This window comes from Oryzias latipes, chromosome 24, assembly GCF_053564925.1.
Source record: "Oryzias latipes strain Hd-rR chromosome 24, Olatipes_Hd-rR_3.1".
Classification (NCBI taxonomy): domain Eukaryota; kingdom Metazoa; phylum Chordata; class Actinopteri; order Beloniformes; family Adrianichthyidae; genus Oryzias; species Oryzias latipes.
This window is the reverse complement of record NC_136260.1, coordinates 11,649,995-11,676,487: the sequence shown is the minus strand read 5'-3', so window position 1 is coordinate 11,676,487 and position 26,493 is coordinate 11,649,995. Positions and strand designations below refer to the sequence as shown.

The following is a 26,493-nucleotide window of genomic DNA, read 5'->3' as shown; positions in this document are numbered from 1 at the left end:
AAATACAATAGGCAACAAGTATGATAAACAAGAGCAAGCCAAAGAGGTCAAACGGCTGAGCGCTCCACCTGTCCCACATGCACTGCCCTGGTTTAGAGGATGAAGCACAGCCCCGCAGATTTGGCAGGAGATGTGTCGGACAGATCCGGGTGCTCCTGATCCCACTTTAAGACCTCTGCTGGATGTCTTCGGCTCCGTCAACAGACTTTTACTACTTTTGGAAAACTTCACACATCTGTCAAAACAGATCGATTGAGTTCAACCAGATGTCAGAAGGGCAAACCGAATTGCCACGGGCCGGTGCATTCTTCCCTCTAAGTGTGTGTGTTTATTGCAGGACAGCCACACCGACTCATTTAGAGCCAGCTGGGAGGGAGGCATTTAGTACCACAGGCCTCCTCTCCCTTCCATCAGTCTCCCTTTTCTCTTGTCATGTCACTCCTCCTTGCCTTTTGTTGCTCCTTGATGCCCTCTTGTCACTGCTGCTCTCACTTCAAGGGATGCTGTCTGCCATCACTAAAGGCTTTTATTTTGCCATCTCTCCAGGCTTGATTCCACCCTCCACCAATTACCTCCTGGCTGCCTGGTTCCCACTTTCTGTCATTCACTGCAGAACCACTTTATCTCATCGCTCGGGCAGCCGGAGCAGCAGCCACAGAAGCAGCAGAGAGCAAGACGCTGGAGGAAAACGCCTTTCAGGATCCAAAAGCAATCCTCCCTTGGACACACATGCGTGAGCCAAGTGCGAACAGATCCATGCAGGCATGCAAGCAGACGCACACCACATGGAGGAGATGTCATTCATTCTTTCGCTGGCATCCCCATGTGTGCACACATGCACACCAGACCCACATCTGATTAAACTTTTATCTATTATTTTACACACACATCCCAGCATGTAAGCAGCTGGATGGTCCTTCTACATAAAGATTAGCATCAAAATAATTTGCCTGCTTCTGGAATGAGCTCTAAATTCTGACTGAAAGGTCACCTGTTGCTTAGAAAAAAAAGATGAGTTTGTTTTCCTCTTTTTTCTCTCTCGATTTCAAGTAAAATATTTTAGGTAAACTTGGAAAACAAACTGATCAGTTTGGCAAGTGTTTAGCTCACTCTGTGGAGGGGAGCCTCCTTAAAGGCAACTAAACCCATGAACCCTTTACATTTAAGGCTCACCAGAGGTAAATATTTGTATTTCCTGGAAGCCTTGTCCAAATCTTTAACCCTCTGAATGATCACACTGCCACACACTCAAGAATCCAATTTCAATTAGACATTTCCTGTTAAAAGAAAGAAGGAAAATTCAGTCCAGATGCAGCTTTAAATGTCCTTTCAGTTTCACTGAATAGAAAAAGTAAACCTTTTAAATATAAATCCCAAAAATAAGAAATGAACCATAGTTTAATATCACCTTATTAATTCAGTTTGTTTTGACACCGAAAAAAGTCTTTATGCTTTACTCAATAGGAAAAAAATATTTTTTAATCAAAAAGCCAAAGTTTAAAATCACCTCTTTAGTTTGTTCTGAAACACCAAATAAATGAATAAATAAATAAATCAGTTCAGATGCAGGACCTGTCAGTTACACTCAATAGAAAAAGTCAACTTTTTAAATATAAATGGCAAAAACATATTTACAAACCATTGTTTCTTCATAGCACCTTATCAGTTTGATAAATAATAATATATTTTTGTTAAAAAAATCTTTCCAGATGCAACTTGGTATGTATTTTCAGTTTCACTGAATGAAAAAAAAACTCCTTGTTAGTTTAGTTCTAGCAAAAAATAGATAAAATAAATTTAATCCCTTTTAAATGAGTCTTCTTTTCATTTCCGGTTAGCTCACCTGTGTCTGCTCGCCGCCCTCTGACCTGTCTGTATGCTGGACTCCACATACCCCAGACCCGAACAGAGCCGAAAAAAGGCAAAGGCGAGCAGGTAGAGTAAAGTCCTCATAATTAGATCCAAAGGGAGTTATAACCAAATGAAGGTCATTAATGTCCAAAGTTCTTCCAGATTCGAACCGTCCAGACCTCTTTTTGCCGGACTCCGTCCTCAGCTACCGGCTAAAACAGCAACAGAGCCATGGCTTCACAGCAACAGGGTCCATTTGGCGACGTTCAGAAGGTAAAGTGCGATGGAGGCTGAGAGCAGAGAGAAGTTTCCTGTCAGACCTCCAACAAGCGCTCGTGCCAACTCCCTCTCCCCTCTTTTTCGCCTATGTGTGTGGGTGCGCGCGCGCGCGCCTGTGTGTACGTGTGTGTCCGTCCCTCCCCCCTTATTCCATCCTGCCTGTTTTCACGGCTCCACTTCTGCACACAATTCCCTTCATTCATTTAGATTTAACAGAGTTTTTCCAAAAGTCCTGAGGACTTCATAGAAAAAAAGACATCAAAGACACTGTCGCCTCCTTTTTTCTCCCCCTTCAGTCCCAAAAGTTAAAATGCCAGAGGGAAGACATAAAAGCATCTTTGTCCACCAACAGGACACACTTTTGTTCATGTTTGTAACAGCTGTCTGGAGTCACACACTCCACTTTTTCCCTTTTAGGGAGGATACTTTTAGGGAGGATACTTCCTATTTGAAGCAGGATCAAAAACCAAATTAGACACTGGTCAGTTCACCACATGGCCACTAGAGGGCGCGTTGCACCCTTACATCAATGTAATTTTTTTAATGAAAACTTAAAGACCCGCTACGATAACAATTGTGTTTTTAACATGTTCTTGTGGAGTTTTTCTGATGATGGAGAACATAAATAAAGAACCTTGAGATTACAATTGCATTTCTGAGAATTTCTTTTATTTTTTTGAGAATCAGCAGACTCAGGCATTTATTCAAAAATGCCATTTAAAGAAAGCAAATATTTGTGATTTAGAAAATACATTGGGCGGGTCACAAACTCCCTGCTCCACTCCATCCACTTGTCAATGAACAGATCTGTGTGCATCTTTGCTTTTCTGGTCCCAGCTGGCATTTGGCTCAAAGGTGTACAGCTGCATAGCTTAGATATTGCTCAACATTTCTGTTGCACCGGTAATGTTAAGTTGGGGTTGTGTTAACAAAAGAATGATGGGAAGTTGGGGCAGGCTTACTCTACGCCAACCGTCCCCCCCACAACTCAGAGGTGAATTTCTAAATAACTAGTGCTGCTCTGCAGAAACGGACCGGCGCTTCACCTTTTCCACATGCACTGCCCTGGTTTGAGGATAAAGCACAGTCCCGCAGTTTTGGCAGATGTGTCGGACAGATCCGGGTGCTCCTGATCTCATGTCTGCTGGATGTTTTTGGCTCTGCCAACTTTTACTACCTTTTCCTAAAACTTCACACATCTGTCAAAACAGATCGATTGAGTTCAACCAGATGTCAGAATAAATTAAAATATATATCTTTATTTCTCTGTGATCACAACAGCTATTTCATTTTCCTGCAGATCATTTTTAATTAACTTAAAAGTTTCTATTATAGTTAGTTTTCAATGCTGAGCTCAAATAAATGCATAGTTTTTAATTAAAGGCATCATCATTCTTGGGTATGTTTAATAATTTCTAGTAAAAGCCAGGTGACATCATAACGCACCAAGATGGTGAAATTAGAACAAATAAACTGGATTCATCCATCCATATACATATCCAACCCCATATCCACGGGGTTGCTGGAGCCTATCCCAGGTACTGTTATACAATCTCAGAGCTGTCCAGCCGTACAGTTCCAAGCCTGATGCCAGCTCGGACAAGGAACACAAAGACGCATTTGTCTACAAGTTCATGCATCAGAATGGAGCGGAGAAACAGCATTTTTTCATCTGCTCCTGAGTCACAACAATTTAAATAAATAAACATTCAGAAATTGATTTTAAGCTTAAATTTCTTTATACATCTTTAAATGAACAGGTTAAAATCAGAGTGGGTCTTTAAAAATTAGTGTTATAACCTTGTAAATCACCACGCAGGGAATAACTTGAAGGCAGTATAAACGGAGAAAAAAAATAGTTTAAAATGATGTAATGAAATTATGCTAAATCAGTTGTTTTATATATTTCCGATTTATTTTTTAGTTAAAGCAAACATAACACTCCTCCAGAGTATAATGAAACTTGGTGTCCAAACAGTTGCACACAGCAGCGTTCTGGTTTAATTTTAAAAATGTTAAGCAGAGATACAGTAACAGGTTTTTCCCCAAGGTGCCATAAGTCATTTTTACCAACCGTCTTGTTTGCAATTGGATCAGAAACTCACAAAAGCAGAGTAGGGTGGGGTAAAAGAACACTGCATTTGGGCACTATATAGTTTGACAAGGTTCAGTTGTACAGTTCACTAGAATAAAGTACATATGCGTAAGAAAATATGACAAGTTCGGGACATTTTTTATACTCGCCGAAATAAATAAAAAAAATCACATTTGCATTTCACAGGGAGGAAACATCTGAAAATGAATTTATTCTTGCAAAATATTTACTTAAACCTCCTAAAACTCCTGGTTTAGTCAGTGAGAGAATGTGTTTGTTTTGATGGGCAGATCCTTGGACTTCTCCCTCGTGGTCACAGTGAGTCTTAACACGTTCAGCCTGTCTGCCTCATTTCCTTTTTGATCTTTATAGATGTCCAGTTTTAGAAGTGTCTGACACCCCGCCCCCTTACACACACACACACACACACACACACACACCCAGCGTGAAGTAGCAACTCCTTATCTGCTGGATAGGAAGGCTGTTTGCATGGTGTGATTGATGCCATTGCACTCACCAAGCGCAAAAAGAATTTTGTGTTTTGATTTATGTTTCTACTAATTCCCCCTTTCTCCTTTTTCTTTTCTTTCATGATCTGCGTCCAAAGTTACAAGATGTTAAATGCCAGTGAGGTAAAAATAGACAAGTTTTTCCGACATTTTTTTAATAGTCTTCTAAAGTCGGAGCCCTTCACATCAAAAAGAAACCGAAAGATGATTTCTCTCTTGGCTCGGTCATTCCCGCTGGGAAAACCTTTCATCCGTTAATTTTACAAATTTAGTGAGAAACTTTGTGGGAGGTTGTTTTCTTCCCCTAAAGCTTTTTTGTTCTGCCAATTTATGGCAAAAGTCCCACCCCCCCACACACACACACAGACCCTCACTGAAAGCCATTCGTCTCCTCCACTGAGTGAAAGGCCAGCTCAGCAATCCTCCCATCAGGCCACTAATGAGATCAGCTCTCCAAGCTGCTCTGTGACAGAGTCTGCGACTCCCATTGGAGAGCATATCCAGGCTCAGAGATGGAAAAGTCACTACCAGCACTTGTGTGATGTTAAACAGATCCTCACTGTTTGATTCTAGTTCTTGTGTTATCCTAGGAGTCAAAAAGTGGGACTCACAATAAAAACCCTCTAAACTTTCCAGATTAAAAGTTGTAATAAATAAACCCATTCTGCGGAAAAGCAGTGACTAAAATCTCGGAAAAGTCAGCCTAAAGTTAAGTACACACCATCCTCGGCAAAGATCATTGAAGGCCACTTTCTATGAAAAGTGAAACCCTAAAACATGTGTCTACGTAGACACATGTTTTAGGGTTTCACATTCAAAACTTATTTGAAATGATTTTACTAAGAAAGTTTTAATGACCGTTTTCGGCTCTACATACGTAGCCATTGAATGCGGGTTGCCAGCTCAACCGGGTCAAACTTTGCGCAATTAGTCTTAGATATGGAAGTGAGGTATGGAGCAGGCAGTGTAACTCACCAAACTCAGAGCAGAGCTGGTTTATCTGGTGAACCCAGAGACGACAACAAGCCAGCATTAGTTTTTCAAATAAAAATAAACCAAGGCCAGTCTCCTGACATGATGGTAATCCATTTCTCCCATTGCAAAGACGCCAACAATGAACTGAACCGTTTTGTGCTCAATTTGCAAATTTGCAATGATTTGATATTTCGCACCAAGCCTCTTCCAACTGTAGGTGGCAAAAGCCCCTCCCCACTTGTCCGGTGTGAGTACCATCGGCTGGGCGCGTACTTGAATGTACGTCAAATTCCCAGGTGTATACGTAGCATAACTTACAGGCAGCAACACGTCTACTGTACCTGTAACGCACGGCCCCCAGGAGACTCCGACCGTCAAAGGCGCCTAACAAGTCACATAACACAGGAAACAAAGCAGACTTAAAAATAATCCAAACTCCTATGGGGTTAAAGGAAGAGAGTAAAGAAAAAAATCTACATTTATCTTGTTAGCATGGAAATGACCCCCCCCCCCCCCACACACACACACACCCCACCCGTTTGTTGAATAGACATCTCATGAAAGCAGTTAATCAAGAGAGTTGCAGAAAATATGAAATGTCTGAGTCTTCATCCAACTTCTTTCATGGAGTTACTTCCTTCTCTAAATCCAAAATCCTCCCGAGGTCAATATATAACATTTTGAAAGCTGAACTGAGATAACTTTTGAATTAAAGTGAACGCAAAGTTTTATGTTTTGTTTGGAGACACGTGTAGGTGCTCACTAAAGAATCATACTTTTTGAAACATTACATCTCCATGGTTGAAGGCAATTTACAGTCTCCAAGTTTGCTTTTAGACTTGGAAAGCAACTTTAAATGTACATAGAGTTTCAAATGCAGATTTACAGTATCAACTTACACTAAAACAAAGGGATTTTGAGTCATAAGTAACAATTTGTGGTTATAATCTCCAGTAGGGTTTCCTAAAATTCACTATATAATCAACTACCCATGCATTCAACAGAGGTGATGAAGTGAGGAATGTTTGAAAGAACCACCTCAAAAAGCTGCCCAACTATGAATTTAAATTTAGAACAAGTGACAGATAAGGGACTTCTCAAAGAGAGGCCCACCAAACCCGTCACATTTGAGTCTGTGCGAGGCTTGTTGTTTCCAGCCAATGACAGGCTGCCTCATTGTGACAGAAGCGATATCATTTTTGTCTCAAAATCCCAAATATAGACTTTTAGCAACTTGTTAGACATATCACCCCTTGTCAAATGTTGCCCCGCCCACCATGTAACATTTGTTGTGTGATTGGACATTTAGCATTCTTTCCGACATTTTAATGTATAGAATGGGCTTCACAAACAAAACCTTGGTTGATTGAAATGGGTATGGGACTCTCTTACAGTAAACTTTAATTCCTGAATTCCTTATCAGTCTATTCAAAAACAATCAAATCTGTCATTGGAGCCATACTGTTGTTGTTATGTGATAAGCCCACCTGTCCATACAGATAATGCAAACGTCCTCTGAGATCTTCAAAGGAGTTCAGAGCTGAATTTATAGTGTTAAAGCTCCTCCATAATGACTTAAGGGGAGTGCAGGTGTGGCGTGCAGTTCTCTTGAGACCTGTTCAAAATGGAATGTACGATTGTCATGCATTTGGTAAGTCTATTGTGAAGTTTTCGTAAGGCTAATTTATTTAAATTACATCTACTTATGACGTACTTTAAGAACTGTATTTTAACATAAGAAGACATACCGAATCAAAGATGTACAAGTGATGCTATTGCACGATGCCAATACACCACACTCTAGTCGTTAGTGAAGCATCAGCTTGCTAAGTAGTCTACAACCTTGCTATGTTGCCAGGGCCACCTGCATGCTCTGTACAGGTTTCCCATTTTTTGTCCCGTTTCTAACTGTAAGGGCATTAAGTCAAAAGGTATTAATAAATCTATGTGAACCATGGTTGTCTGTGCCAAGTTTCATGCAATATCTTTACTAGTTTTTTGCGAGGGTAAGATAGAGAAACGTGGCTAATAAAAGCATTTACAAGAAAACCGGTCATCAAATCTTCTAGAATTGCACAACCTTCTCTGATTCCAATTCAACACAAGAACACATACAATTAAATGTCCCACATCCGCACGAAGATCCGTATCATTTTGAAAGTATGGGAGGCTATTTCTTTGGGTTTCTGCTTCCCGGGACAGAAAGTACGCCTGGATCTCTGCTGCTTTCTTTCCTGCTGGCTTCATTTTACTGGAATCTTCCGGGGCTTTATGTGGTTTGGGTGCACGGTGAGACTGCCTTTGAAAAATATAACTCGAAAGCATTTGTTTCCTCTCCCATGGCTTTATATTAGCTGCATCTTCTTTAACCCCTCAAGATCTTATGAAACATGTTGGTATTTGGTTTTCCATTTAAGTGGGGTCTTTAAGTCTTAATGGGTTGAAAAATAAAACAGCCTGCTCTGTGAATCGTGGACCCTTTTAGTGGTGCCGCAATCCCTGCCTGGGCCACTGGACTCTTGACCAAAGACCTTAGGAAGATTAACATTCCTGCGTGGGGGGACCACTGTATCTCTGCCTTTATAAATAGGCAAGATTAGGCCGTACACAACAAACAAGTCTTTCTGTCTGGAGTACCATTCCTCTGAACAGAAAGTAAGCTCTATTTATCAAAGTAGAATCATATTTTCTGCACAAAAAAGCGCTTATAAGGCCCGTACACACCGGGACGAATATTCGCCAGGCGTTATTCGCCAGCGTTTTTCGCCACGTCTTTTGTGTTCACACCCAGGCGATTTTCGCTGACGGTGAGCCGAGCGAACATGCAATTTCCTTCCCTGACATTAGATGGCGCTTAATGTAAACAGAAATACTCCTGTATAGTATTTACGCGCTTGTCAGAATAATACAAAGAAAACATGAATATTTCAAGCATCAGTAGCTCCAACTGGTACTTGGTAAGGGGATATTTTAGAATGTCCGTCATTATTTCTTTGCGGCAGCGTAGACGCTACTTGGCGTCTATCTTCTTCGCTGGTATGTGTGCTCAGCAAGGCAGTTTTGTGTTTGAGCGCCCCCAAGTTGTGTTTTACTGTAACTTCAGAAGCTCCAGACACGTGTGCAAAAGCGCCATTCTAATTGGTCGAATAGATTTCGACGCGACGCGTCGAAAAAAAAAACGAACCCGAGGCGTTTTTTTTTTTGACGCTTTAGCGCGTGGCGTTTTTTCGCGTCGGTGTGCACACTCTCATTGGTGCCCTTTGTTTAGTCACGAGGCGTTAAACGTCGGCGAAAATCGCCGGCGAAATTCGTCCCGGTGTGAACAGGCCTTTAGAAGTCTCGCTTAATGCGGTTTCTAGTATGGTGTGCCTTATATGTGACATAAGTTCTAAAATAGACCATCTATTGATGCCGTGTCTTATAACTCTAATGTGGGTAAAATAGAGTAGATCAAAACATGAAAAAAGGAGTCAACTGGACTTAGTTTCTCTTTTTTTGTAAAGACGTTTTAGCTCTTCTTGGAAGAAACAGACCACACAGATTACTTTTACTGAAAAACCAAAACACACTGTTCTTTTGCTGATGTTTCTGTTAAGCATCTTTGTGTTTTTGCTTCTCCCACGGCTTCCTTCAAGCTTTTATCGAGACATTTCAGAGCATGGGGTCTGACCAGAGCATGCTTCTAATGCCTCGCGGCTGCTTGTTGACACTCTTCCAAAGCTGGGCCTGCCTTTCACATTTGTGCAGGTCAGGGGACTTTGTTTTCCTGAGCTGTTATGGCTAGTGTGCGACCCCCAGTTGTTGTTTCGCACTTGGTGTGGCATTTCAGTGCAGCAGAGAGGAGGTGGTGCTAGGTTTCTGATTGGATTGTTGTTGTTTTCTCTTTAGGCCTCCAGTTCCACAGTCACATCTGCTCACAAGGCACTGGCTGTAGTATTTGCCCTGCAAACATGTTAAGCAAACCGGTCCACAGTTCAGTTTTCCAGACGTTACATACACATCCTGAGTCTCTGAAACGTATCTTTTTCCTACCTCAGCTAAATGTTATCTCGTTATAAAGCTTCTGTCTCCAGACAAAGTGAAACAAAGCTCTGCACTAAGTTGAATCTCACAGCAGAGGGCTTGTTTTCTTTTTTGGCGAAAGTTCAATATTTACAGGAATAGGTAGCGACATTCAATAAAAGCTGGTGATTAAAGCTATTTCCCCACACTCCACATCCGGAGTCATCATTGCCAGGATGGTGACTGCTTTTTGAATTCTGCTGAACTGAGGTGAAAATGGTTTTACATTTTTTTCCTTTTTTTTTTTGCAAATCCGATTCTGATGGAAGTTTTTTTTTGGAAAACTACTGGATTCTCTCCACCACATCCGACTCCTTGCTTAGTCACATGTTGAAAATACATACTTTCTTGAAGCAGCTCCACAGACCATTAAATTGAAACTCCCAAGCTAGCAAATTTAACAAAAACAAATTTATTTGGAAAGTTTTTTTCACAGAAACTGAGTCAGTTAGGAAACAGAAGAAGAGCATTGGACTTCAAAAAAACAAAGAAAGCTGCATTTAACAGACAAAAAAACACAGGTTGGATGTATTTCACCACAGCAGCCATGCCTGAAGTTCTTACTGCATCTATGTTCAAGTTATGAACACCCATGAGGAGGAGGGTCGCTGGAGTTGCTCCTCATCGTTTGTCTTGTCCCTGAGGAGGGTCGCTGGGACTTCTTCCTATCATCTTTCCAAGTATTGTTGGGTTATTTTAGTTTTTGTCTTAGTTTGCATGTTTCTTTTGTCACAGTCACACCAGGTTCAAGTTAATTAACCTCAGATGTCTTCATTTATGATAATTATCCTCAATGTACTTAAATGGAAACCAGTTTAGCTCGTGCTGGGCTGCTCCCTATTCCCTTCTCTGCTTCTGTGCCGGTCCCAAGCCCAGATAAATTGAGAGGGTTGCGTCAGGAAGGGCATCCGGCGTAAAATATTGCCAAGTTAACCATGCGACTCGTCCTCGAAAGAAAGGTTGTTTCGCTGTGGCGACCCCTGATGGGAAAAGCCAAAAGGGAAAAGATCCTCAATGTACTCAAATGTCTGCCTTTGTTATATATTTTCTTCTCCTTCCTAATGTTTACAGAATTTGATTAGACCCACTGAAGATTAGACCAAAAATGACCAACTTTACCTAAATGGAAGCAGTCTAGAGTGAAATGACATAAGATTCAGTGCAGCACTATTGGCCTTATGCCAGTTTGACTAGTTAACACATGATTTAAACGACTCAAACCATATTCTTGTAAAAGAATATTTTCTCATTTTTTTAAATCTGGTTGTTGAAATATCATTCTATACTTTCTTTTTTTTATTCCTGCCTTTTTGAAACATTGAATCAACAAGAAAAAAACAAGACACAAAATCATCAAATTTAACTTTTTCCTCCAATTCAAAAAAATCAATAAAGCCGATAAATCAACAAACCACGGAGAAGCGCACACCACGCCAGGAGATCCTGAAAAAGAGAGAAGAAAGAACAGTATATCAACAGGTGACATTGCTACCAGGAGGAACATCAGTCTTGTGGACAAGTTGAATTCAATTCAATTTAATTTTATTTGGATAGCCCAAAATTACAACAACAGTCGTCTCGATGGGCTTCGAAGTAAACATGAACTCAAAAGGATCATGAATACAAAAAGTTCAATAGGAAAATACTAAAATGAACTAACAAACTGACTAAGCTATACTGGCAATGAGTAAACTCAGAGACATAGTCATACTATCTTCCACGGACGTGTGACCATTCTTCCTCAGAGGCGTTGCTCTTTCTGCTTGGATGGGTCTGTCCAGAGCTTTTGGGTCCAGGTTTTGGTTTTCAGGTTTCCTGTCAAAAAATAAGAACAAACCTTGAGGTGCAGAACCAAAGACAAGGAGACTGGACCCATGTGGTCCTCCCTTTGACGTGGACAGTAGATGTCATGGCTCCTGTTACCTTGACTAATTTATTTATTTAACCTTTATTTATTCAGGCAATTACGAAAGAAATTCTTCCTTTCAGGAGTGACCTGGCAAAAGGCAAGACCTTCTGAAAAATAAAAATAAAAAGAGTTCCAGGTGAACAATCAGGATAAAACAGCAATAACACAAGACAATAAGTAATATCATAGACATGATTAAAATAATTGTAATCAATAAATGAGTAAGTTTAAGCAAACTCTCATTCTTCTGCAGCCCTCAATGTTGAGCCTTTTCTACTCTTTTACTCACTCTACATTTATCCTCTTTCTCTAACATTAATTAAGATTTGTAGCCCCATGAACCCCGAAAGGATTCAGTGTCTTCTGAAATGGATGGATTAATGAATTGAAGCAGTCTAAAGTGAAATGACATAAGATTGATGGATGAATGGATGTGTCTTTACAAGTTATCCACTGTCTTAGTAAAGCTGTGACAGGGTGATTGTGTGCTTCAATTGTTTATAAACCTTAACTCCTTGTTGGAGGAATCTGAACTGCTAACAGATGCAGATGCAGTAGTAGGTGAGCATGTGGTAATTAGTTTTTGAAGGTCCAGCAAAGAAAGGGGTGACAGAGATCCTTCCTGCCCTTTTAGGAGTGGGTCATGACGATCTGCCACTGTAGAAGCAGCAGGATGTAGGGCCAAAGAGTAGCAAACAAGATCGGTGTGGTTGTGATACACCCCTCTCTGCGCTTAGTACCCTTTTTTTGGCCTCTTAATCTCTAATCAAGAACAGCTTGTGTGGCAGTTTGTATATAATAAAGTATTTTCCCTTGGTCAGTTTTGTCTTGCTGCCAGCTGACTGATCTGTTGCTGTGGTGGATCTGCAGCCTTGTTTTTTTTAGCTGGAATGCCCAAAAGAATTTATTGACATCAGTTTGAGCCAGATCTGACAAAGAGGAGCCCACACTGCATCCTTCTTTACAGGGATCAGACCAGGTTGGCGTGCAACAATATTTCCCATTTATCCTGAATTACGCTAATTTGAAGTATTCTATCCTTCCATGCAGTTCATATACCCACTTACCGGTAGTTCCTCACAGGGCCATGGAGATCCTGGAGCCCACTCGCACACCGAAGGGCGAATGTAGTGACGTGAAGACAGTTGTTGTGAGTGAGAAAAGCAGGAAAAACAGGCTCAAGGGGAGGTAGATGGGGAAAGCCGAACTAGCTGCTTCGCTGAAACCTCACAAAACTGAAGCCAGAGAAACAGGAAACAAGTCCGGATTTAAAAGAAAAAAAACTTTAATTGTACTTTCACAATTACAATTTTTAACGTTTTATTTTATATTTAAGGTGACGTTCCTGCGCGACAATGGACGTTAACACCACTGATAAGACCGGCGTCCATTTTCACCATGGACGAAGAAAGTATAATTTTGGAAGAACAAAAACTTTACATAATTTATGACACAAAATGTGCATTTTACAGGTACTCGGGGAGGAAGGGGAGGACATGGGGCCTGACTGCCAAAGGTTTGGATGAACTTCTCAACATGGGGGTGGCAGGACAAACCACTCCTCCAGGAGCAAGGGAGTATGGGAAACTGGCCAAAAACAGAGACTATTTAAACTAAATGTGTGAAGATCGTGAGACGCATTCCCTACAACCGGAGACAGACCAGCGTAAATCAGGCATAAGGGTTTCATAAGTGAACAACTATGTGGCACTAACAATAACCTAGATGAACACAGACTAAAGAAAGTCAAACAGACCCCATAAAGGGTAACACTTCAGTTACAGAACTTAACCAGTTTAACTGAATGGAGGAATTTCACAGACTTTGAAGAAAACCTTATAGAGCAGCCAAGAAAATCACGAAAAAGCCCCTATGAATTCTGTGTAATCGCAGCACAGCTCTCTTTTGCTGCAATTTCAACTCTCCAAAAGCTTGGCAATTCTTTCAGTTCATTTCCTTTTATCTTAAAAGAATTTGGCTGGAGGACAACAAGGCTTTTACACAAATCCTCCCCGTAACGCCGTACAAAGCTCATATTGAAAGTCGGTATGGATCCTAATCTCTCCTCACTGTAACAGTTGGTGCAAAACTCTGATATTCTTTCCTATCATCACTCAAGCGGCTGAGAAGAAAAGCAGCTACAATATAGCTGCTAAAGCTGTTTTTGAATGTAGTGAAACGGACAAAACTCCCCCGCTTACTTCACTCCTAAGTGATTCAAGCAGACACTTTGACTTGTCACAGTAGCCAAAGCAAAGTTTTATTGATAATGCTAGTATTCAACTCCAGGGAGGTCCTGCTTTTTTAAAGTTTTTTCACTTTCATGTTTTTTTCTTAGGGCTGAATAATTTGTTATTCTGCCAGTGTTGAGACTGGCTTTGAATCCATTCAGCAAGTTACTGGCACACATGCAACCCTCATCAAACGACAAATATTAATATTATTTTAAACTGCTGACTTTTTGAATCTTTGGCCTTTGCTGATGAAAATCTGAGGCCTTTGTCACAACTGTGGGCGAAAAATCGGCATATTTGTATGGGGCACGCAGATTGGCCAAACAAAATTTAAAGTGAGGGTGGGAAAAGAGGAAGTAAGACGCAGGCATGTTGTACATTTTGCTTTCCGCACTTAAAGGTACACTTAAAAGCCTTAACTTGCATTTAGGTGCGCCTTATAATCTGGAGCGCCTTATACATGGATAAATACTTTTTGTGTTTACTGATGTCAAGGAGATTTTGAGAGGTACAGAGCGCCCTGTCAAAATGTTAGTTTTTTTTTTTTACAAGTTCCAAACATGATTTGGTATTATTGTTAATACTGTGATGTGACCGAGGTGGAGCTGTTTCGGACTGTGTTTTCTTACGTGTTACTGACAAGGTAGAGGGTTAGTGTAGTCAAAGTAACGTCTGTGTTACTGGTATCAGTCTGTTTTTTACGTGTTACAAATAACGTTGGAAGTTAAGGTGTTAAGAATAAGCCATCGTGGCTAACATGTAACGTGTTACAAATAAGTTCTAGAGTTACTGTGAATGCAGTTAATAAAGTCTCTTTTGCAGCATTTGGGTATGGCTGATAAGAAGGACACCGTACGACAGCATCACCCATACGTCATGAGTGCATGGACCTTACATTATCCGATACACCTACGACAATGGTATATTCCATTTTGATGACATCCCTTAAGGTGGCCACAAGAGTCTAAAGCGAACTGCAAGACAAGCCCCCTTTAAGATGCATCTGTTCCTCTTTACAACCTTCCAACCCAAAAGGCCACAGTACCCTAACGGGTGAACCCTCTGTATGGGTGAGTGTGACTGAGACCTTAATATTATCCTTTGTAATAGCTTATATTTTAACTCACCGTTTCTGATAAAGATATAAGTAATTCTTCAGTGATCTTTTTAAAGTCTAATCTTGCTGGACTGGTACAGTTACAAGCTGCTGCTCCGTAAAAACAACACAAACTTTACGTAAAGATTACAAGAGTAAAATAAAAACTTTTACAAGAGTAATTAAACTTTACAGTTTAGGAGAAATTCTTGGTTTGCAGTTTGGAGCCAAATGTTAAGGTCTAATAATTTAACAGATTTTGACCACAGAGTTTGGTGGCTGATAATGAATCAGCCACCGTTTGAGCATTTTTACTGTAAATTGTTAAATGTGCTGCTTTTAACACCAATACCGACACACCTCTGCTTTCCCTCCAAAGAACGTCTCATCATCGTACAAGATAAGACAAAAAATAAAAAAAAACAGTCAGCATAGACAGCTCTTTGATATCAGCTGTGCTCTGCTGAAACTTGTGCGGCGGTGCAGTCGGGTGGGGTGCAGGGGAAACAATTTCTCATCATTATAGTCATTATCCCTGGCCCTTATCATTGCGGATGTTTGCCTTAGAAGTCCTGCGTTGACTCAGTCCCCGCGAGGATGCGGATTATTCCTCACGGTAATGCCTTGAACTGCTTAAGTCTCCGGACATCAGTTGCCTGCTACATCTTTGTTCGTTGGACGAGTCTGGTCATAGCATTTCCCCACAAATCACACACCTTGCCCCTCATTGTCCTTGCATAAAAAAAGGCAGGTGATTATTAGGGAAACCCTGCAGGGGGTTTGAAAAACCAAAGTGGGGTGCATGCTACTTCCACACATTTGAAAAGCAGTAATCAAGCATGCCCTGCAAGGAAACAGCAGACATCCAGGTAGCTGCTGATTCCACATTCCTTTAGCTTTTACAGCATCTTGAAAGAAACTCAATTAATCCAGGTGATGACATGGCTTTTACTGTTATCTTAGATGGAGGAAACTAACCTCCTGTGTGGGCTTTCATGTGTCAAGAGTCTCCTAAATGCACCACGAGGGAGTTACAGCAGGATGTTTATGGGTATGCGAGGTAGAATTAATTAGGAACCGCTGGGGTTTAGGCATTAGGGCTCCTCGCCACATATGTACACACCCGGCGTGCACGCTCATCCCAGATGCACAATGAAACACTTCAGAGTATTTTGTAGAGGCTCCTGTGAAAGAACCTCACTACCGAGTCGAACTGCACAAACACTTAAACGTTCTCTTCAACCACCTTAAAAAGTCTACTTTAATTGTTGAGTGCTCTGTTACTGAGCTGTAAAAGTCCCTTTTCTCACACTAACGTTTTGGCTGACATTTTGCACAAGAGGAGAAGCCAACAGACAGGAAAAAGGAAAAAGAAGAGTCCATCTATCAAGTGCCCATCCGGAAACTTTTAACCCTAATTCCACACTTCAGCCAACTTCAACCATTGTAAAACTTATCCATTTATCTAAAAACAGCTGCAGAAAAAAATAAGATTCAGAATTGCGCAATTTCCTATACCATAGGCAGTTACTTCAAGCTTAATGTTTGCCATGTGTTCACAGCTATTGAACATGATTTGTGGTGGGTTTTTACTTCACAGAACCTTGTCAGAAAACAATGATTTTTGCTATCTGCATTGTGTTTGTGTTTTGAGGCAATAGCTTTTGAACTTCTATGCAGAAGCTGTTTCTCCAGGGAAAACTTTCTCCTTAAGCTCATAAAAAGTCTGCACTGACGTAAACACTTATCTAATTACTCTGTGCTTCTTTGTGTGTGGTTAATGATAGAAAAGGGTTAAATTTCTTTGTTGTTGAACAAGTTTTGCGGTTCATTGGGTAAGATGATTGTTGGACAACAGATCAAGGTGGATTAGCTTCTCAAAAGCCCTTTGGGGAGGAAGTTCATGCACTTCCATGTTTAGATATTGAACAAGCCAGTGTGCCATCTGAACTGTGCCATTATACAGTATAAAGCACTGGATTCGTGAAAAAAAGGAGTTTGATGTTCCAGATGAAGTGTACAATATGCAGGTGAAAGGGGCTGCCTTCTCCAAAGGTGAAATGCTTAGAAAATTGGGGTATAAGCAATTATTTCAAAACATTTTATTTAAAGACTGACTCCAATCATCTTTTGATCTATTGTAAAAGTGTTCCCAGTGGTCTTTTAATTATCATTATGCTGTTTTTAGCTGAAAACAAAAAAATACTGTATACTTTTCTGAGACAGTTTAGACATAGTTTCATTAGAATTTTGCCTCTAAGTTGTGGGCGGGACCATATGCACGGACCAACCCCGCCTCCCCATTGCTGAGAGCTCTCTGTGTCTGTGTACACACTCTCCTGCTAGCTTAGAGCCCCTCACACCTATCATTACTGGTGCAACAAAAATGGCGAGCAATATTGGAGGTATCCGGCTCTGAAGAGGGAAACGAAGACCTACATGGATCCGGTTGTCTTCAAGCTGTTGCAGCAGAATAGAGCAGAGCATAGTGATGCAACAATTCACTTTCCCCATGATTCATTTCGAACCTCGATTTTTGGGTCATGGTCTTGTTGCGGTTCAAAATGTGATTTGTGTATTACAAAAAAACACCAAACAACTAAAAATTCCGAAGAATTGGCAAAATTGGCTAATAATTAAGTGACAGTAAGGAAAAATCTTTCTGTGGGCTCAAACGAAGCCTGGCATAATGTGATAAACCTATTAACACTAAATCCTAAATTTAGCTCAACAATCGTTTGACACTTTCAGCGTAGACATACTGGTATTCAGTAAGGATGCAACAATTCACCTATCCATTGATTCATTTAAATAGTGTAACATGTAGTTTGGTTTTTTGGAATTGTGTCATCCCTTGCGAAGCAGGGAGGGTTTGCCCATTGTAGTTTTTATGTTACAACTACAAGCTTTTTCAAAAAGTTTTTTATTTTGTCTGTTCCTGATTCACAACGATTTGAATAAAGAAATACCCAAACTTGCAATTTTAAACGTAATTTTCTTTATAATTGTCCTCCATCATCAGAAAAACGCCACAAGAACATGCTGGAAACACCTAAAACTCTGTTTCATTGGAAAATGTGAAACTGTATTTCTTGTTTCAGACATTTGGCTTTTAGACTCTCAAGGAGGCTATGAGGTAAAAAGCAGCTTTCAGTATTTAAGTTTCCTTGGGCTTGAAACCTCTTGTCCCAACCTGAGAAATTCCCTCATTTAGCCAAAATCCCAGAAAGCAGCAGCAAAGGTAAGAGCTTTACGGTCAAAAAAGGACAGAAAGCCTTTCTTTGTGAGTAAGACAGCAGGAGAGAAAACGTTTAAATGCTGTGTTTGAGCAGCAGCGGCAGGAGAGTAATGGTGAAATCCCATCCAAAGCAAACAGCACTTGAACATTTTTGTTTTCTAAAAGGTGCTCTTTGTCCTCTGTAATGAGTAACAATCTGCTGAGGCAACCTGGACTCTAACTGGAAGCTAGGTCTGACTTCGTTTAGCTGAAAACAGATACAGCCAATTGAATGTGCACATTGGCGAACAGCATAAACGTTGGTTATAGGCCCCGCAGCCCTGGCAATAATTCCTTGTCTGCTCTCTGCCACCTCTGCATTTTTCTCTTCCTGCTAAATTTCCCTGAAAAGAAAAAGGCCAAAGGGCTTAGCGGTGATATTATGTTGGTGCAGTTGCTTGTGTCTCAAACTCTTTCTTCTGTATTGCCTTGAATGGGGTAGTTAAGACCTTTTTGACATCTTTTTTTTAAAGCAAGGAAAAAAAAACTAAGCTTTTGGAATTCCCAATTAAAAAAACTTTTTCTAAATAGTAAAAGTGGAGGTGATCCCAGCCCATGCATGCCAGCATACAAAGCAGAGCATTCATGTGTTGGCCCCGACGCCTACACCCCTGATGACAAGCAGAAGGCAGCAGCCAGCAGAATGGAAAGAAATGCACAACTTTTTTCCATTAAACGTTTTTAGTCAGTTGTCTACTTTCAACTTTCCCTTAATTTGTCTGCTAGCTTTGCATTTACCATTTTTATTGCCATTGCAATTTTTTGAAATATTTGGGCCTTCCAAGAATGCGCTCTTTTTTTTTGCTAGTACCCGTAAATTTCAATTGTTTGTATTTATTCAACTATTCTGGGTTGAGGCACAAGTTGTTCAGCTTATTTACCATTCAGCCTTCATTAGGATGTTTAAACTCTACTTTTAAGAGTGTCAGGGATTTGCTCATCAAACTCTGCATGTAGCTTCAAGCATTGTGAAACAATACATTTTCCACTGTTTGTTGGAGACCCAGTTTTTTAATGCCCGTCCTCCAACCTGCATGCTTTCTAAGTCACCCTGCTAAAACACAACAGGCGTTATTTTTCTCAAGCTTTCACAGGGGTTGTTCATGAGGTGTGGTTTTAGCTTTTGTCACAACTGCCGTCATGGGTGGAAATGAGCTGTCTACGAGGAAAAAATGGGCAAACCCTGTACGGTGGTCCTCATGAAGTATTAAGTTTGTAGACCACTCAGTGTACCCATAGAGTGAAAATGTACTTTTTTTCCCCTGTGGGTGTCCTATGGGCGACAGGTTGTAGTGAACATTTAAACAACACACAAGGGTAAGTATGGGTAAAGTAGGTCGCACACATTCGCGCACAGTCAGCAAGTGGCACGTACTTGCACTTTTCTACAACTAGAGTGAGGCATTAGGGCATCGTACAACAACATCATCCGTTCATCAGAAGTACGGGTCACTTACATTAGCATTTTTAATAATTCACGATACACTTACCACATGTCGGACAATTGTGCGTTCCATTTTCATTACATCCCTCGGAGTGGCAAAATCAGCCACAAGAGAACTGCAAGACACACCTAAAATGACCAAAAATCCACAAAGGTCAACCCCTGTACAGGTGCATGTGACTAAGACTTAAGCAGGGTAATGAGGGAAACATCCATGCTGGTAAGTCCTGAGGACTGGTGCTGAGAAACCTTAGTTTAAGTAGTTTAGCACTCAGACTTCATATTAGCATGGCTAAACAACATTCCACTACTTTCAACTTTTCTGCACTTTGGCTAAGTTACTCTTTATTTTTAGCATAGTTCAATTGGGCTAATGCAAAATTCCTCAATGGTTCTTCAGCTAATTTAGAAATTTTCCTTTATACTTGCAGTGTTAATTATTATTCAGTGGGTTCTTCTCTACAATATATTTAAAATGAGCGTTGTTTAGCTTTATTCTGTTAAAATTTTCACTTCCAGTGACATTAAAATAACAAGGGGGAATCTTTGCAAATGCTTAAGATTCACAATAAAAAAAAGAAAAGGTGTTCCTGCTGCCACTTGACAGCATCACTGCTAAACGTAGCATATGAAGCTGTTCATGGTGTAAAAAAAGGGGCTGAGTGATTTTAGTCATTATTCTTTTTAACACCAAAAACTGTCTGGGACTGACAACCGTTTATTAGTTTTTGTCTTTTGAGCTTCTTTTATACCTTTGATCCTGTCAGAATCTAAACCGAATGCTTTGAATATTAAGCCCGTCGGCTTCCAGCTGCTTTGAGGGCTGATGATCCCAGCTTTGCATGCACCACCGATACCTTCAACCATCAACAAACTGTGGGCAACTTTGAGCATTGCTTTGGTAGACCATCTGGACTGGACAGCTGCATGTACAATCTCTCCTGAGTACTTTTTTCCTAAACCATTGTTTTGGCATATTTGTGGGATTTAATGCTCTTGCATCTTTAATGTATAGCTGGAACCACATTAAGACACACATTTTCCTTGTGACAGAACTTTTGGAGCGAGGTGACAAACTAGCCTTAGACATGAATCCTTTACTACTTCAATGTCGGTGTAAGTACTCCCTAAAATGTGGGCACAAAAATATCAAAAGTTTCCTTTCATGTACATGCCAGGAACTTGATAAATGCCTTCCAAAAGGGGAGACCATCCACCTTGACCTCAGCAACAACCCACAGATAGACAGATTCAGTTCACTGATCTGCAAATGTCTTTTATCTCTGAGAGTTGGAGCGATTCAAGTTCAACCAGTTCTCATGCCGTGCCATTACATCACCCCCTCTGAATCACTAAACACTGGTCAGCATTTCAAATAAACATCTCCAGTGTGATCAGTGAAGGCTCAAAAATAGTTGTGGTTTTTTTTTCTTCTTTATTTTGATTCATTTAAGAAATGTTACTGTCTCGGCTTGTAGATAGATCTTGTGAACTTCTCCCTTGACTTTATGCTTCATTTCAATGTAATAAATACAGAATCTACAACTTTTCCTAATGTTATGACAAAATGTTTCTTTCCAGAACTGATTTCTTTTTCTCTCATGTTGCAGCTGGCCTCCTTTCTACAGCCTAGGGGCCAACTGATGAATGTCTGCTCACGCTGGGGCACTGGATCGTACTGTGCAAAGATGCATGAAAGTGCGAGAGAAATGTGACCACGCTGACTAACACCAGGTGGTCGGTGGCTGACTGTTTGGGGAGCAGAAAGAATTCAGCCCATTTGTTTACTTGACCTTGGCCCGCTGTTAAATGATTATGACTTACAGAGAAGCTGTTTACAGAGAAATCCAACCTGCACAGTAGCATTATTTGGCTCTGTTGCTTTTAAACTTCAGTTTCATTTTCTGCTAAAAAAGGATATTTTGCAAACATGAAAATAAAAAATGTGGAAAAACAACGTGTCTAATCCACTGCAAGAGCTTTTTTTAATTTTTTTTTCTCGTAGGTTTGTGTTTAGTTTATACGGAGCCCGTGTCCTGACATTAGATAATAATCTTTGGGAACAAGATATATTTTAATATCTTAATGTCAGGACACGGGCTCCGTAAGTTTATACTGTTATGCACAAGTTAGTTTCAAATCAGATTACCATCTTTTACGTACTATAATGCGCACTCACAAAAGTCTTTTTTACAAAAAACAAACATGCACCTTAAATTCCGGAGTGCCTTAATTATGGATTAATTCTGGTTGTATTTACTGATGTCAAAGTAATTTTTAGCTGTATAAGGCGCACTTACAAAAGTCTTTTTTACAAAAAAACGAACATGCACCTTATATTCCGGAGTGCCTTAATTATGGATTAATTCTGCTTTACTGATGTCAAAGTAATTTTTAGCTGTATAAGGCGCTCTGTCAAAATGTTAGTCCAGTCAGACTCTTGATTTGCTCAATGTGCCTTATGGTTCAGTGCGCCTTATAATAAACATTCAAAACAGACAATTCAATGAACAATCCAGGGGCCCCTGAAGTGCAGAAAATACACTATACATTTTTTTTAACTTTTGCATCAAAGCAAAAGGAATATAATAATAGTTTGGTATTCAGCAAAAAATAATAATAATAAAATCTCAGTAAGTAACATGTTTTTCCTCTCTACTGGTATTAAGATTAAAAAGTTGTCAAAAAGAAAAAACATGAAACATGTGGCTAGTACCCCCAAGCTACTTTAATTTAATATGATAAATTACAGCCAAGTGTTAATAATGAGCATTTTCTGGAAACACTTATACAGCTGTCATGAAGTGATGGAATAAACATGGAAGCTATTTTGATTTTTACAAAACTGTATCAAAGATTTTGAGGTTGTTTAGTGTTTAGTGCCAAAAACCAACACGACATTGGACTAGAAACAACTTAAATCTAATGACAGGCATGGTGGTGGAGGGTAATGATTTGGGCTTGTTTTGCAACAACAAAACCTGGGGAACTTCCAGTGACTCTGAAAGCCAAGGAAATCTGAGTGTTTAACTACTAAACGCTTGGCTGAAGTTGGGGGGAAATGAAACTCAAGAATAATTAAAAGCAGAGCAGTAAGTCAACACAAATCCAGCTAAAAAAAAATTAAAAGTTTTGGGGATGGCCAGAATAAACCTAAAATTGAAACAGGCACTAAGGCTACATTCACACTGCAGGCTGAAACGACCCAATTCCGAATTTTTTGCCCCTAAGCGGCCCAATTCCGATCTTTTCATGACAGTCTGAATGACACAGATCCGATCTTTTCAATTGCGACCCAGGCCCCGTGAGTTTGCCGTCCTGATTCCGAATTGTAGCCGTTCTTTTCAATTGCGACCGCCGTCTGACCGGCCAGGCGACTTGATTCCGAACTGTACGTCATCGACACGCAACAAACGTCATCATTTTGCGTTGAAGTAGGCGGGAACGAGAACGTAAACATCAACCATGGTGGACGATGCTGCTGAGATCAGTCAGTGGAAGGGAAGGGAGGTCACTGATTGGATTAATATTTGGGCTGATCGCTCTATTCAAGCCAAACTCCAGGGCTCTGATCGCAACTGGGCGGTTTTTGAAAAAATTTCCAGATAAATGGCCGAGCGTGGTGTTGAACCTTTCCCGCGATGACTTTTTTTTCTTTCTCCCCGGCCTTTCCGACCGTGCTCAGAAGCGCGGGGGACCCGAGGCGATCATCCTCCTCCTCCCTGTTCTGATCCTTAGATTCTCCAGAACGGGTTAATAAAGAGTCCATAGCATTTATTTTGGGGGAAACCTTCTTTTATTACCGTCATCCGTAACACACAACATGAATGCGCGCACACACTGCCCCCCCCTATTCTCTATCGCGGCACGCGCTTGCACACACACACACGCGGGCGCGCGGCCCCAACACATACACATTTCCATTCCACAACAGTGGGTACAGACGATCCCGACTCCAATGCCTTCTTAAAATGAGTAGATTGTAATTGTGCTGCTCCTTCGTGAAAATAAATTTAATATTACAAAAAGAGCTCCGCTTTTGACAACACTGTTGTTGACATCCATTGTTAACGTTGGCTCCGCAAACAACAAGTGACGTCGTTCACCGTTGAGTATTCTTCTGGCTTCTGCGCATGCGGGTCTCGTTTGGGTCGTGTCACGGTCACACTGGAGATCACAAAAGTTCGGATTTACTTGGAAATGTGAACGGTCTAGCAAACAATTCGGATTTTTTGAAAAAATCCGAATTGAGCATCAAGCCCTGCAGTGTGAACGTAGCCTTTGGGACCTGAACGGGTTTTTGTTGGATCTGTAGGGATGGTTTCAGGAGGAATACATGACAGTTATTCTTTCCCAATGTAAGAAACTAGTAGAATAAAATTGAAAATAAATGATTGCTGTGGCAATAACCTTTTGAAGATGATCATTAATATCTATAAAAGTTCATTCTGCTGCCAACAAGGTTGGTGTTTCTTGTGAATTTGCTAATATGCCCAATGTTTAGCGCTGTCGTTTTTTCTTCTTTTCTTTTTACATGTTACTAACAAGGTTGGGAATCAGCCTGGTTACAGTAACGTTTGTTTTAGCGATATCAGTCTGATTTTTTATGTGTTACAAACAAAGTTAGGAGTTACAGGTGTTGTGAAAATGTTTTAGTCCTGCTTAATGCGCCTTACAGTTTGGTGGGTTTTATTTACGCCATAGGTTCAAAAATAGACCCTTCAGTAACGGTGCGCTTTATAATCCGGTAAATCCTTTGGTGCAGAAAATAAGGTATTTAAGTTTTTGTTTTGCATTTGTAATATCTCTTTCTTCAGCTTAAGTTTTTTACACCACCAATCATATGTAGTTCTAGGCATCCAGAGAATTTGACTATTATAACTAAAGAGTCATTTTAGAGACAGAATTTGATATTTTTCTGCTGCAACTGTCAGACAAAGCTTTGGGGTTTTTTCAAGCGTCTGTTACTGGAGCTTTGAAACACATGGTTTCCACTAACTCATGTCATGATCGCCATTCTGGGATAAAATGACATAAAACTTAGACACATTTGAATGGAAACTCAGTTTCAGTGAAGGTGACTGAGCCTGTTTATTCACAGTAGCAGATTGATGCTGAAGTCATTCTATAAAGAACCTCTTGCTTATGTCTGCTCCTTGTACAATGGGCCAAGAATTGTTGTAATATTTTAAAGTGCTCTTGGGGAATGGCCCCAGACACGCCTGATTTATTTTTCTTTTGTTTTCTTCTTCTTTAATAAAAAAATAAAAAAAAAAATAATCGGCCCAGGCCGGAAACATATTCAAACTCACAGGAATGTGCTGCTTGTTTCTGAAGCAACTGAAACTCATGGATAATTCAATTAAGCATGAGGAGACACTCTAAAGACAGGAATCTGTTATTACATAACAGGCTATTAAGCAACATTTTTATTTTTATTATATGCCTTAGGCAATTTGTTTTGAAAGGCGTAAGTTAAAATGGCACTGAAATTCATACACCTGAGTAAATATGTATCTGTCTGTCCGTCTCTCTCTCTCTCTGTCTGTCTGTCTGTCTGTCTGTCTGTCTGTCTATCTATATTCTTTTAACCTATTTTTTCAAGTAGCAACTGACTAGAGGTCTTTGCAAACCTATTGGATCTTTTTGTTGATTTACACCTTCTGACCTCACCATTGCTCCCAAGTGCCATAAACAAGGGGACTGCCAAGATGCCCCCTTTGTAGGGGTACTGTGACAAAATTTTATTTTGTTAATTTTGTTCTTCAACGCTGTCCTGATGATCGTGGTATTGAAGACCATGGTTTCAGTTGTCCCCTCTCACATCCTCTGAGATTTGTTCTATTCTTGTCCTGTTTCGGTTTGTCATGTCTACATTCTAAAAATTGTAGTTTATTTTACATATTATTTAGGTTTCAAGCAAATCTGCCTTTATCCCATCTACATCTAAGTCTCACGATGTAAGAGTGACCCTCCTGCCTTTACAAATAGGAAGTACCCACTGACTCCAAGAACCTGAAATCCCATAGACATCGATGAAGAATTAAACAGCTATTACTCAGTCATTCTATTAGTCAGAATAACCATTCTCGCTCTGATACCTTTTTTAACATCCTTTTTTTAAAATCATGTTTTTCCTTTATTTTAATTTATTTAAGTTATAAACTGAACAATCTGATGCCTCAGTAAAAGTATGTGGTCTCACTTTGAACAAAAAGGCTGATTTCCATAGAAACGCAGACTCAGACCAATTTGAACCATCACAGCTTACCGTACTTACATCATGTGGCTCCAACATGGCGCCGTCCATCATTCGAAAAATTGAATTGCCAATACCTTGATTTCAATTTGTTTCACTCACTCACTCGATCCTCAGTCAATGATCAGAACATGCAGCTTCAGTAGTTTTTTGACAAAACTCTTTCATGAATTTTTGGTTTCCGTACGAGCAATACATGTATTTTAACCTGATGTTTATTCAGTGGCTTTTACAGGATGTGTTGACTCTGCCATCCTATTGGTGTGGGAATCAGAGGTCAGAAACAACTGTGCGGCGTGGGGGGTTTGGAAGCTAGTTTATGCCAAACACACATCAGCTGTGACAGCACCAGCGTCCAGACATTTTGGGGACCAGGTGCAAAGCTGTGGACTCGATAGGTGCTAACTCTTCAAATACACAAACAGGTTTGGCTCTGGGCCCTTCCTGGACGCCTGCCAACAAAACCCCCTGAGTCTGAAGCACACTCCCTGTGTTGCAGAGTA

The 26,493-nt window shown here is 40.3% G+C and overlaps 1 protein-coding gene and 1 long non-coding RNA gene across 3 annotated transcripts in view; one reads left to right on the top strand and one right to left on the bottom strand.

Moving 5' to 3' along the window:
- The window catches only part of emilin1a (elastin microfibril interfacer 1a), a 28,683-nt gene extending 26,560 nt beyond the window's left edge, over positions 1 to 2,123 (bottom strand). Inside the window, exon 1 of the mRNA XM_011491763.4 lies at positions 1,844 to 2,123. Coding sequence (XP_011490065.2) covers positions 1,844 to 1,953 — 110 coding nt within the window. The 5' untranslated portion in view covers positions 1,954 to 2,123. The remainder of the gene's footprint in view (positions 1 to 1,843) is intronic.
- LOC105357189 (uncharacterized) lies at positions 594 to 21,688 on the top strand. 2 transcript variants are annotated; one of them, XR_002293163.3, is made up of 4 exons: positions 594 to 733; positions 1,839 to 1,935; positions 2,014 to 2,124; positions 21,342 to 21,688. It is a non-coding gene; the product is annotated as an uncharacterized LOC105357189 (long non-coding RNA). The 2 variants fall into 2 exon arrangements; XR_013654057.1 differs by having other exon boundaries at positions 609 to 742.
- The last annotated feature ends 4,805 nt before the right edge of the window (positions 21,689 to 26,493 follow it).